This window comes from Canis lupus, chromosome 11 (genome assembly GCF_011100685.1).
Source record: "Canis lupus familiaris isolate Mischka breed German Shepherd chromosome 11, alternate assembly UU_Cfam_GSD_1.0, whole genome shotgun sequence".
Lineage (NCBI taxonomy): Eukaryota > Metazoa > Chordata > Mammalia > Carnivora > Canidae > Canis > Canis lupus.
In genome coordinates, this window is record NC_049232.1 from 26,031,253 (window position 1) to 26,044,471 (window position 13,219).

Below are 13,219 nucleotides of genomic sequence, written 5' to 3' on the forward strand. Positions count from 1 at the left end.
GTACCTGAACCAGTCAAGGAATCCTGTGTGAATTTCCTTCACTAAGACATTGACTATGATAGTCCTCTAGCCACATGTTCCTCATAATCTCTTAGCATCTCTGTAATACTGCTGTCTTGGCTACTCCTGCTAAGTATTATAGTTCTTCTCATCTTTATCCAGTCATTCTTGACTTGATAAAATAAGATGAAATTAGGGGGAAGAAAAATCAGGGTTAAATTTAATAGCTCTTTACCACATATTGCCACAAGTGGGATAAGTCTGTGGACTGTTTACATGACTGAAAATACCTTTTACTTTTGATAGTGTGTTGGGCCCCTTTTTAGTTCTTTCTTTCTTTCTTTCTTTCTTTCTTTCTTTCTTTCTTTCTTTCTTTCTTTCTTTCTTTCTTTCTTTCTTTCATTACCTCTTACATGCAATACACTATTTAGATGGTCAGACGTAACTGGAGAGTACTGGTCTCCATGCCTTATGCTGTCTGTTCACATGTGAGGAGCTCACTATAAGTAGGACATAAATATAAGTTATTGCTCAGGGAGGTTGCTATGAGCCAAGATCAGCAACTTCACTGGATGCATTAAAGATTAGAACTGTGGTTTTCAGCAGTAGATTACCAAAAGTATGAGGGAAACAGAAGGGAATCTTGAAGTGTTAAGAGCTGTAGAAGGAAATCAAGGGAGAAAAGATGGAAATAAAAAAGAGCAAAAAAGAGAGAGAATAGAGAAACTAAAAAAGAGAGAGAATAGAGAAACCAGAACTGGCCAAAAGAAATATAAAATTTGAAAAAGTTCCAATTTTAATAGGTATAGTAATGGTTATGACAGAAATGATCTATGTAAAGAAGCTATAAATATTCAAGGGCAATAAGATTAGTTTAATGAAGTTGGTAAATATTAATGGCTAAATAACTGTGTGTCACTAGCTTATTGCCACCCCAACACATGTTACCTGAGTAAAACTATCTGAAAGTTACCTGAATAAAGCTTAAAAAAAAAAAAAAACACATTGCTTCATGATAGGATATGATTCTGAGAATATTCTAGATAAAATTTCTTGCAGCACAAAGATTGCTTGAGAGAATGGTAGCTGAGTTCTAAGTGCCCTTCCCCTTGCCCTTGTCAGGGAAGGAATTTATTTAGAGATAGAATTGTGTCTTCTAATCTTCTATCTTTTAAGGTTGCTTGGCCTCTCAAGTAAGACACAAGTCAGATTTCATGAGATAGGCTGAAATTATTGGAAGAGCTAAGGGATTTAGCTGTTTGGTCTATGGTAGCCTGCTATGGTAGCCTGCCTTTTTTGCATTCCTTTATCTAATACCTTCAAAGAAGTTCTAGAGATTGTTTGTGTATTTATAGTGCCCATAAGAATAATCCAGACCTGTCTGTATTGGACTCACTTTTCCTTTGGTCACGGACTCAACAAATGTTGGTCTTCCTAATGTTGTCACCAGTTTTTTTAGTGACATCTGAAAAGAGGAGATTTTATATTTCAATACTTGAAATGCTATTTTCAGTCCAACAAGAAGAAAAATATGAAATACAGCAGATTTTTTTTTCCATCAAGGGGCAAATGAGCTCCTAGCCTACCAGTAACAGTCTTCTTTTGTAAAAGAAATTCTAAATTTTTCAAACCCTCAAAAAAGTCCATTTGAGGAAGCCTTTTATTTAAGGAAAGGTTTGCCAAGTGAGTTAATCTCTCATAATCATTATCTTGTATATGTGTATAAATTGAGTCACAGGAAGGTTGGAGCTTTCTGACTAAGGGGATATCTTAGAGCTGGTGTCGGAATGTAGCAGTCTGCCTGCTTTGTCTGCTTCTAGAGATGGGAAAGAACTAATGGTGTATGGTTTTCACAGGATGGAAGGTTCCTTATAATAAATCTTTTTTGAATTTTGTTTTGTAGGGGGGTACGTTAAAAGCAGTAAAATCTTCCAAAGGAAAGAAGAAGAGAGAGAGCATAGAGGGGAAAGATGGCCGGAGGAGGAAAAGTGCTTCGGACTCTGGGTGTGACCCTGCATCAAAGAAATTAAAAGGAGACAGGGGTGAAGTAGACAGTAATGGGAGCGATGGAGGTGAGGCAAGCCGAGGGCCCTGGAAAGGAGGGAATGCCAGTGGAGAGCCAGGGCTGGATCAGAGAGCCAAGCAGCCACCGACTACATTTGTTCCCCAGATTAACCGCAACATTCGCTTTGCCACTTACACCAAAGAAAACGGCAGGACTCTGGTGGTGCAGGATGAGCCTGTAGGTGGGGACACACCTGTACCTTTCACTCCATATTCTACAGCCACAGGTCAAACACCTTTGGCCCCAGAGGTGGGTGGAGCCGAAAACAAAGAGGCAGGAAAAACACTGGAACAAGTTGGCCAGGGCATAGTGGCTTCAGCAGCTGTGGTCACTACCGCCAGCTCCACCCCAACCACGGTGAGGATCTCAGACACTGGCCTTGCAGCAGGGACTGGGCCGGAAAAACAGAAAGGCAGCCGATTACAGGCCCCAGGAGAGGTGAGTTGTTTCAGGGGCAGATTTGCAAGATTTGGGTTCATTCTTTTAATGTTAACACATTAAAAAGCATCTAAAATGCCACAGGGAGGGAGTATTTCTGAGATGTGCTTAAATTGTACGAATACTCCTTTACTACTCATTGGGCAAATGTGTATATTTTAATAACTTTGTTAGCTCTTAAAAGTCACCTGAACAATTGCATTAATCAAAAACTGATTATAAAACCCAATTTAATGAGATGCTCAAATAGATCTGATGGGGAATCTTTTTAATTCAATTATCTATTTAGTTCACATAATGGTTGAGCCTCCACCTGGCCTATGAGAGGCAAGGTTAATGAATTACAGTGTTGGTAACAGTGAACACTATAATTAAGGCTTTGTGAAAGCGACTATTACCATCCCCTGTTTTCAGTTCATCTTTTTCTAGGATATTTTCCTTTGAGGCTGGGCTTCTTCCCATGATATAATATGGCTATGAAAGTTTTGCCTTTTTTTTTTTCCTAACTTACTCTTTAAGCCTTACCTGGAAAATCTGATGGAATTAATCACAGTAGTATCCAGCTCACTATGTTCTTTATATGATAAACATGTTTGTTGCTGAAATAGAACTTCTGTTAAATACAAGTTAACATCATGTTGGCTCTCCAGTCAAATTTAAAACAATATCAAAATCATTTCTTACAGTCTTTTCACTCTTACTTTGGTCACCGAAGAATGATTTGTGATGCTAGTCATTTTTTTTTTCAGACTGGCTGTTTCCTCAAGTTGGAATATGAAATACAAAGACAAAATACTAAATGATTTTTTAAATTATGTATAGGAAACTACTGTGTGCTAAGTACTGTATATTATAAACAAAGAATTGAAATCCCTATTTGAAGGAGCTCACATCTTAAGATGGAATCATTTTAGGTATAACAGTGCCAGGTAAAGCATGGCATATGCATTTCATCTGAGTTCTTCTAGCAGATGCAATTTGTGAATCCTAAGTGTGCAGAGATGGGGAGGGAGGTGAAAGGTCCAGGCAGAAGAGAAGACCTATAAATGTGAATTTCACACTATTCACAGTTTGTCCTCTGTGAGTTGACCAGCATTCCCAAGAGAACTAGATGAGGGTCTTATGTGGATTTCCTCTGTCAACGTATTGCTCAAATTAATTAAAATCCCCTCCATGTCAAAGACGGTATAGATGTAAAGGGGGATTTACAAAGTAGACTAAGTTTTATATGCTACAAGAGGAAGCCCACTGAATGGTATTATTCTTGGGGTAGCAATGCTGGATAGAGGAAATATGGTTTCAAAGGGCATTTTCTGAAGAGGTTGGAGAAGTTTCTGTGACTGTATCAGTGACTTTAGTAGTGTGTCAGCCTAGGTATTCTCCTGGGATCTGATTTAAAAGTACAGAAATGGATGTTTCCATTATGGTGTCAAATCTAAAATAGGGACACAGCCCCCAGGAAACTTCTTGCCCTAAAAATTAAATTGAAATCAGTTTGTCATCACTTTCTTATAAGAAGAGGATTTAAAATTTAATCATTTGAAGGAAAATGAAAGGCCATCCAAATTATTTTTCATTCATGTGATTTATTTTTAAAGGGTAACTTTAGTAGTGAAACCTGAGCTACCCATGCTGGATCCTTGGAGTCATGCAGGTGTCAAGGCTCCTGGCCAAATTCTGCTAGTGAAACAACAGCCAGGGGTTCCTGGGTGGCTCAGTTGGTTAAGTACGTGCCTTCAGCTCAAGTCATGATTCCAGGATCCTGGGATCAGACCCCTATATCAGGCTCCCTGATCAGCGGGAAGTCTGCTACTTCCTCTGCCCCTCCCTCCGTTTATGCTCACTCTGACTCTCTCTTTCAAATAAATAAAGTCTTAAAAAAAGAAGAAGAAAGAAACAATAGCTAGCCAATCCTTAGGGCTGTGTCTTTCTATTCTCTTTTTTGTTGGGAGGGGTTTTAAGTCAATAGTTGTAGATTAGTGGGAAGGAAAAGAAAAAGAATAATGGGGTGCCTGGCTGGCTCAGTCAGGAGAGTATGTGACTCTTGATCTCCAACCCCCAAAACCCCATGTTGGGCTTCAAGTTTACCTTAAACAAACTTCCAAGTTGTTAACTCTAAAATGCCAAGACAACCTCTGTAGCAAATATCAACTGGAGGCAAGCCTTAGGTGGCCTTCCTGTTTCTCATGTCTCTGTTCCACCCTCAGATAAAGTCCTAATGTAGGTTCCTCTTGCGTATTTAAGAACACCTTAAGTAAACAATCTCCTCCTCACCCCCCTTTTTTTAACAATAGCCCTTTTGAATATCTGGAATAATTTGAAGATTGATTGATTGATTGATTGATTGATTGATTTAGGAGAGAAAGCACACACACAAGCAGGAAAAGGAGCAGAGAGGAGAGGAAGTATATCCTGTCAAGCAGACTTCCTGCTGAGCAGGGATCCCTACATGGGGCTCCATCCCAGGACCCTGAAATCATGACCTGAGCCAGACATTTAACTAACTGTGCCACCCAGGTGCCTCTGTAATAATTTTTTTAATTGTGGAAGAGTAACCATTAAATTTACCATTTTAGCTATTTAAAGTGTTATAATACTGTGGTATTTAATACATCCACAATGTTGTACAACTGTTTTCACTTTCTAGTTACAAAAAATTTTATCACTCCAGAAGGAAGCCATTAAGCAGTCCTGGAATAGTTTTTGTTACCAATGCTTTAAAATGACTGATCAGGGCACATGGGTAGCTCAGTCAGTTAAGTGTCTGCCTTGGGCTCAGGTCATGATCTCAAGGTCCTGGATGGAGCCCTGTGTCATCAGGTTCTCTGTTCATTGTGGAGCCTGCTTCTCCTTCTCCCTCTGCCACTATCCCCTGCGTGTGCTCTCTCTCTCTTTCTCTGTCAAATAAATAAAGTCTTTTTAAAAACAATTTAAAAAGAATAAAATGAATGTTAACAGATAACATCCTCAGGGTGCCTGGGCAGCTCAGTTCATCTCCCTTCAGCTCAGGTTGTGATTTGGGGGGGGGGGGTTCCTGAGATCCAGCCCCGCATGAGGCTCCCTGCTCAGTGGGTAGTCTGCTTCTCCCACTCCCTCTGCCCCTCCCCCCTGCTTGTTGTCTGTCTGTCTGTCTCTCTCTCTCTCTCTCTCTCAAATAAATAAAATATTTTACAGAGAAAGAGTATGTCCTCTACAACCTGCAAGTTAATTTTAAGTGTTCAGACCTGTTAATGGAGGTTTCTCTCTGTGTACATATATGGAAGCAAACCTGCCCTTTTTTTTTTTTTTTTTTTAATTTTTATTTACTTATGATAGTCACAGAGAGAGAAAGAGAGGCAGAGACACAGGCAGAGAGAAGCAGGCCCCATGCACCGGGAGCCCGACGTGGGAATCGATCCTAGGTCTCCAGGATCGCGCCCTAGGCCAAAGGCAGGCGCCAAACCGCTGCGCCACCCAGGGATCCCAAACCTGCCTTTTTTACACACCTTTTATCCACATGCAGAAGTTAACAATTTCAAGGTGAAAAAAAAGGAAAATGTTTTTTCATTAGCTAATTTGTTAAGCTGAATGCTTTTGTTTGGTGGATGTAGGAGTATCTACCGTTTTAGTGTTTGGAGGCTATTTGGAATCTAATGATAACAAAAGAGTTCAGTAATGAGTATGCCTTCTTTCTTCCTTTTTCTTTTCTTTCTTTTTTTTTTTTTTTTTTTTTTTTTTAAGTGGGCTCCACACTGAGCGAGGCTTGAACTCACAACCCTGAAATCAAGACCTGAGCCAAGATCAAGAGTCAGATGCCTAGCCGACTGAGCCACCTAGACACCTCATAAGTGTGCTTTCTATAATTTAACATCCTTAGGTCTAACTTTAATTGAAAGAAATACTCAACTTTCAGGTTGATTTGGATTCAAATGGCCAAAATCTGACATGGTCCATCTTGCGGAGTTTCAGACTAATAAAGAATATTTTTCCTCATTGTCATGGGACTGAAGTCACTTTTGTAAGATGGGCTGTTAATTTAAATAAATCAAAACACTTTTATTTCATTTTATTTATTTATTCGTGAGAAACAGAGAGAGAGGCAGAAACACAGGCAGAGGGAGAAGCAGACTCCCTGCAAGGAGCCCGATGTGGGTCTCAATCCCGTATCCCAGGATCACACCCTGAGCTGAAGGCAGACGCTCTGCCACTGAGCTACCCAGATGTCCCAAAACAAAACTTTTAAATAAATCAGAACTTTGATGATAGCTGAGATCATTGAAGTAAATTAATATTACAGGGCCACCAAATGCATGTCACAATGAAAGCTCATGTTTGTGTATTCAAGAACCCTTTCTTTCAATTCCTGGTAGTGTTTTCATTTCCACATAGAAACTAAGAAGCCTACACAGCCTCCTAGTGCTTTGACAGCCACTTGGCTAACAACCAAAGGAATGGCAGGATGAATGACATCCTGTTATCTCTAGCTCACCTTGTTAAAAGATGCCCTCTGTGTGGTCTGTGGCAGGTTCCTTGCCTAATGCTGGTGAAATGTAGTTATAAGAGCAATTTTCATGGAATTGTAGGAGAGAAAAGTTGATTTGACCCACAAGAAACGTTGGCCTAGGTCCAGGGAAGAAACAATAAGGTTGTCCAGAAAAACCAGCATCACTAACTCAGGCTATCTTTTTTTCAGAATTCAAGAAATACTGTTCTGGCGTCTTCTGGATTTGGAGCACCTCTCCCAAGTTCATCACAACCTTTAACTTTTGGAAGTGGAAGGAGCCAGTCCAATGGGGTTCTAGCCACAGAGAACAAACCTTTGGGCTTCTCTTTTGGCTGTAGCTCTGCACCAGAGTCTCAGAAAGACTCTGATCTCTCTAAAAACTTGTTTTTTCAATGCATGTCCCAAACTTTACCTACCAGTAACTACTTCACTACCGTTTCAGAGAGTTTGGCTGATGATTCCTCCAGTCGAGACTCATTCAAACAAAGCCTTGAGAGCCTGTGTAAAGGCAGATCCACTCTTGGAGCAGACCCTAAATCGGGCTCTAAGGCTGGCAGCTCTGTGGACCGGAAGGTGCCTGCAGAGTCCATGCCCACCCTCACGCCAGCCTTCCCACGGAGCCTCCTAAATACCCGCACCCCAGAGAGTCATGAAAATCTATTTTTACAGCCCCCTAAACTGTCCCGAGAAGAGCCCTCTAACCCTTTCCTGGCATTTGTGGAGAAAGTTGAACATAGCCCTTTCAGCAGCTTTGCATCTCAGGCATCGGGTAGCTCTTCCTCTGCTACCACAGTCACCTCTAAGGCAGCACCCAGCTGGCCCGAGGCTCACTCCTCTACAGATTCGGCATCTTTAGCAAAGAAGAAAACCCTCTTCATCACAACTGACTCCTCTAAACTGGTATCTGGTGTTCTGGGCTCAGCTCTTACCACCGGGGGTCCCAGCCTCTCTGCCATGGGGAATGGCCGCTCCAGTTCGCCCACCAGCAGCCTCACCCAGCCCATTGAGATGCCTACTCTCTCCTCCAGCCCCACAGAGGAGAGGCCAACTGTGGGGCCTGGGCAGCAGGACAATCCCCTCCTCAAAACCTTTAGTAACGTCTTTGGCAGGCACTCAGGCAGCTTTCTGTCCTCCCCAGCAGATTTTTCACAGGAGAACAAAGCTCCTTTTGAAGCTGTGAAAAGGTTCTCACTGGATGAACGAAGCTTGGCTTGCAGACAGGACTCGGACTCCAGTACCAACAGTGACCTGTCGGATTTGAGCGATTCTGAGGAGCAGCTGCAGGCCAAGACTGGCCTGAAGGGGATTCCAGAGCACCTGATGGGGAAGTTGGGCCCCAATGGGGAGCGAAGTGCTGAGCTATTGCTGGGCAAAGGCAAAGGGAAGCAGGCTCCAAAGGGCCGGCCGCGGACTGCCCCCCTAAAAGGTGATCTTGCTGGGATTATCCATTGGCTTGGCTCTGGCACTAGCCTTTAATGCCTTTTGTGCTCTTGGGCAGAAGTCCTTTCTTTGATGGAAAGTTCTATAATTTCCTCTTCCAATAGAGGCCGCACCTCAGACTTTTTGGTTCAGGGCAGGATTGCATCTAACCAGCATCCTTACTAAAGAAGGAGATCTACCTGTGTAATGATAATTCCACAAAGGAGGAGCCTTGGTACTCCTTCTGGTCAGGAGCTCTTTCCTGGTGTTTTTCTCAACCCTTTTTCTTTTCTCTTTGGCTCATCTTCTTTAATTTACTTTAGAGGTATTATGGAGTATTGGATTTTATTCTCACATAGCAGCCTTTCATAGACTTTTTTTTCCCATAGACTTGTTTAAGCAAAAAGAATCACCCCTCATATTGCTTCACTCTGTTACATATATAGGGTTTTAACACCTCTTCCAAAAGCCATTAAGTCCTATGCAAAGCTATGGTCCAGAATTGTGTAAGCGCAAGTATCTAAGAGAAAGTCTAATAGTAAAAGTAACTGTTAACATCAGGAATTGGTGTCCCGTGGGGACATAGGAGTTGTTGATTAGTAAAACAGTCATATCCCCAGAGGCTAGAGGCAAATGGCTTCCTTCTACCTTCTTGGGTTTTCCTCACCCATGCCAGAGTTGTTTCCTTGTAATGGGGCCCTTGCCACAAATTCTCTCCATGGTCCTTAGCTTCCAGTTGAAGCCTCTTTCCTCCCTCCCTTTCTGTCAAGGATGAACACGATAGGCACAAGCCCAGCCATGGCAAGGAAGAGTGAGCCAGGTCAGAACAAGAATTCATCTCCGGGAAGATCATGTTATTGGGTCTTATTAATACCACTCATGACCAATTGTTTCTCCTCCTTCCCTTGTCACAGTTGGCCAGTCAGTGCTGAAAGATGTGAGCAAGGTAAAGAAGCTGAAGCAGTCCGGAGAGCCTTTCCTGCAGGATGGGTCATGCATCAATGTAGCCCCTCACCTGCACAAGTGTCGGGAGTGCCGCCTGGAGCGGTATCGGAAGTTTAAAGAACAGGAGCAAGATGATTCCACTGTGGCCTGCCGCTTCTTTCACTTCCGGAGGTACCCAGACCCATCTCCATCTCCTTCCCAGTTTCCATTAGTGATACATAACTGTTGCTCTTTCTCTGAACCTGTAAGGCTGTCTCACATGGGGTTTTTTAGGATTTTGTTTATTTATTCATGAGAGACACAGAGAGAGGCAGAGGATGAAGCAGAAGCAAAGCTCCTCTGTGGGGACCCTGATGTGGGACTCAATCCCAGGACCATGCCCTGAGCCAAACGCAGACAATCGCTTAACCACTGAGCCACCCAGACATCCCAGCCTGTCTCACATCTTTTCCTTAACTGCTTTGCTCTGAGTCTTCACTGAGGCTCTGCCATAGGAGTCACTCAGGTGTTTGGATTGTAAAGTGACTTGGTGGCTTTGTCCTTAAGGAACAGAAGTTAACAGTCCCAGCTGCTGGCCCCTGAGCTTCACTGAGTTATTCCTAATTTGGGCTCCATTTGAAAATGGTATAAGCAGAAGGATGCCATATTGTAATATGGATCTATCTGTCTGACCACTTATTCCTCTTTGCTGCTAGAGTAACTTGAGTCTCCAAGAGAAGGGGAAGGAAGATTAGAAGATAATAAGTGTCTTTGAAATAGAGATAACTGATGAAAATCCTGAGAATATCCCCTGCTTTTACCAGACACCAGATATATAGTCACTTTTCTTCTGCTTGATAAATTAGACAAATTTCTTCTAAATGATCTTTAAAGAATTCTTAATTTTTAAAATAAATCCAAATGTTTTATCCTCATGTGGATTCACTCATTCAGCAAATATTTACTGAACAGTGTTGTGGGCATCGAGGATTAAGTGGTGTATAAAACCATAAAGATCCATCCCTTAAGAGGTTTACTGAGGAGGCAGATGATAAAGGGAGAAAGATTAAATATATGGCATGTTACCTGATAATAACTGAGAAAAATAAAGACAGGAAACAGGATTGAAGTGACGAGAGGTTTAGAGAGGCTACGGTTTAAATAGGATGCTTTGAGAAAGTGAGATTTGAGTAAAGGCTAAAGGAGGTGAGGAAGTAATCCACACATTGTTCTGGGAGAGTATTCCAAGCAGAGGGCACAACAGGAGCAACTGTCCTGAGGCTGGAATATTCCTGGTGTGTTTGTGGAGCTAGGGTGGCTAAAGGATAGAGTGGGAGCCGGGGGAATTGAAGTTACAGAGTTAATGATAGGTCCATATTTTAAAGGAATACTCCTGAGGGCTTTAGCTTTTGTGCTGAAAGAGAAGCCATTGAAGGTTTTGAGCTGGTGAGTGACAGGAATGTTTTAAAGGATCACTGTTACTACCTTCTTGAGAATAGATTATGTTGAGGCAAAGGCAGAAACATGGAGAAATTAAGATGCTGTTGGAATTATCCAGGTGAGAAATGATGGTTGCCTTGCGATGAGTCTGATTGGATTAACGATACATTTTGAGAAGGTGGCTCAGTCAGTTAAGTTGTCTGCCTTCAGCTCAGGTCATGATCCCATGGTCCTGGTCAAGCCCCACATCCAGCTCACTGCTCAACAGGGAGCCTAATACTCCCTCTCCTTCTGCCTGCCACTCCCCCCTGCATGTGCTCACTCGCTCTCTGTCAAATAAATAAAATATTTTATTTTTTTTAAAGGACATATTTTGAAGATTTTATTTGTCTGTTTATTGGGGTGGAACAGAGGGAGAGAACCTCAAGCAGACTCCTTGCTTAGCATAGAGCCTGACATGGGGCTCGGTCTCACGACCCCGAGATTGTGACCTGAGCCAAAGCCAAGAGTTCCAAGAGTCGAGCATTTAACTACTGAGCTACTGAGGCACCCCTAAGGATATATTTTGAAGGGAGAACTCCCATGATTTTCTGATGGGTTAAATATGGAGTTTGGAAGAAGGAATGGAGTCAAAGATGATTCTACAGCTCTTGACCAAAAACTACAAGAATGGAATTGCCATTTACTGATAAGATTTCTTGGGGGAAAACAGGTTTGGGGAAGAAAATGGGAACTTTTCATTTGGGCGTGTTAAATTTGAGATGCCTATTACGTTTCTAAAATTTTTTTTTTAAGATTTTATTTATTCATGAGAGACAGAGAGGCAGAGACACAGGCAGAAGGAGAAGCAGACTCCTGCAGGGAGCCTGATGTGAGACTCCATCCCAGGACCCCAGAATTACACCCTGAGCCGAACAAAGGCAGATGCTTAGCCATTGAGCCTCCTATTAGATTTCTAGATGGAGATATTGAAAGGGCAGCTGGAAACTTGACTTTCAAGTTGAGGGGAAAGTCCAGGCAGGAGGTTAAATATTTGGATACCACAGGTATTGAAAGCTGTGTCTACTTGAGAACCTTGAAGGAGTCCAAGTGTAGGTAGAGAAGAGAAGCATTCCTAGGACCAATCCTGGAATTCTCCAACGTGGAGAGACAGGAAAGAGGAGAAGGAGCTGGTAAAGGAGATGGAGAAAGAACAATCAGTGATGTATCCTGGAAGGCAAGCGAAGAAAGTATTTCTAGGAAGGAGTAATGAACTATGGCAAATACTGGGGACTGGGTCAAGCCATATGAGAACTAAAAGTGACCATTGGATTTAATGGGGGATATGACCTTTTCAAAAACAGTTTGGTTATGTTGGTGAGGGAAAGCCTGACTAGAGTAGAGTAAGAGAAAAGAGAAGAGGAACTGGTGACAGTCAGTATAGAAAACTGAGGAAATGTTGCTGTAGGGGCGCCTAGGTGGCTTTGTTGGTGAAACATCTGCCTTCAGCCCAGGTCATGGTCTCAGGGTCCTGGGATCGAACCCCACATCGGGTTCTATGCTCAGCCGGGAAAAGAGAATATATGGTATGATGCCCATGCAAGTGGAGAGGATAGGTCTCCAGATATAGGTGGAGAGATTGGTCTTGTCTAGAATCTAGCTCATTCCTAGCAGCAGAAGCAGCAGCAGGTCAAATGGAACATGGGCCCAATTGCAGGAAGGCCCAGTAGTATGGTGATGAGGACTTGGGGATATCTTTTCTGGCTTTTTGTATTTTTCTCAGTGGAATACATTGCCAGGTCTTCATGGGGAAAATTAAAGAGGTTAGAAAAGAGAGGTGAACGGGGGGATGCCTGGGTGGCTCAGCGGTTTAGCACCTGCCTTTGACTGAGGGTGTGATCCTGGAGTCCCAGGATCAAGTCCCACATTGGGCTCCCTGCAGGGAGCCTGCTTCTCCCTCTGCTTGTGTCTCTGCCTCTCTCTCTGTGTCTCTCATGAATAAATAAATAAAATCTTTTTTAAAAATTTTTAAAAAAAGAGAGAGAGGTGAACGGGACCTGGGTGGCCCAGTCAGTTATGCATCTGCCTTCGGCTCAGGTTGTGGTCCTAGAGTCCTGGGATTGAGTCCCACATCTGGCTCCCTGCTCCGCAGGGACTCTGCTTCTCCCTCTGCCCTTCCTCCGCTCATAGTCTCTCTCTCTCTCTCTTTCAAATAAATAAAATCTTTAAAAACAAGAAAGAAATGAGAAGTGAAGATATGAAACAGGCACCTAGAAGAGGGAGTGTGTACCAGGAAACTATTGTGATTGTAAGGCAAAATGAAGGGCTCACTTGACATAGATAGACATGAATTTCAAATGTGACAGTGAACATGGCTATTTTCCTCTGGTCACGTTCAGTGGTATGGGTGTATAGGTGGAACAGGCAAGTAAAGAAACTGAAAAACATTTCTGAGGGTAGCTTTTTAAAGA

General features: G+C 42.5%; 1 protein-coding gene across 3 annotated transcripts in view; it reads left to right on the top strand.

Moving 5' to 3' along the window:
* KDM3B (lysine demethylase 3B) overlaps positions 1-13,219 on the top strand; it is a 76,407-nt gene that overhangs the window by 32,449 nt on the left and 30,739 nt on the right. For all 3 annotated transcript variants that reach the window (XR_005366724.1, XM_038552292.1, XM_038552291.1), the window contains exons 7-9: positions 1,904-2,503; positions 7,176-8,412; positions 9,320-9,521. Coding sequence is in view for 2 of the 3 variants with exons in the window: in XM_038552292.1 (XP_038408220.1) it covers positions 1,904-2,503; positions 7,176-8,412; positions 9,320-9,521 (2,039 nt within the window). In the remaining variant the exon portion in view is untranslated. The remainder of the gene's footprint in view (positions 1-1,903; positions 2,504-7,175; positions 8,413-9,319; positions 9,522-13,219) is intronic.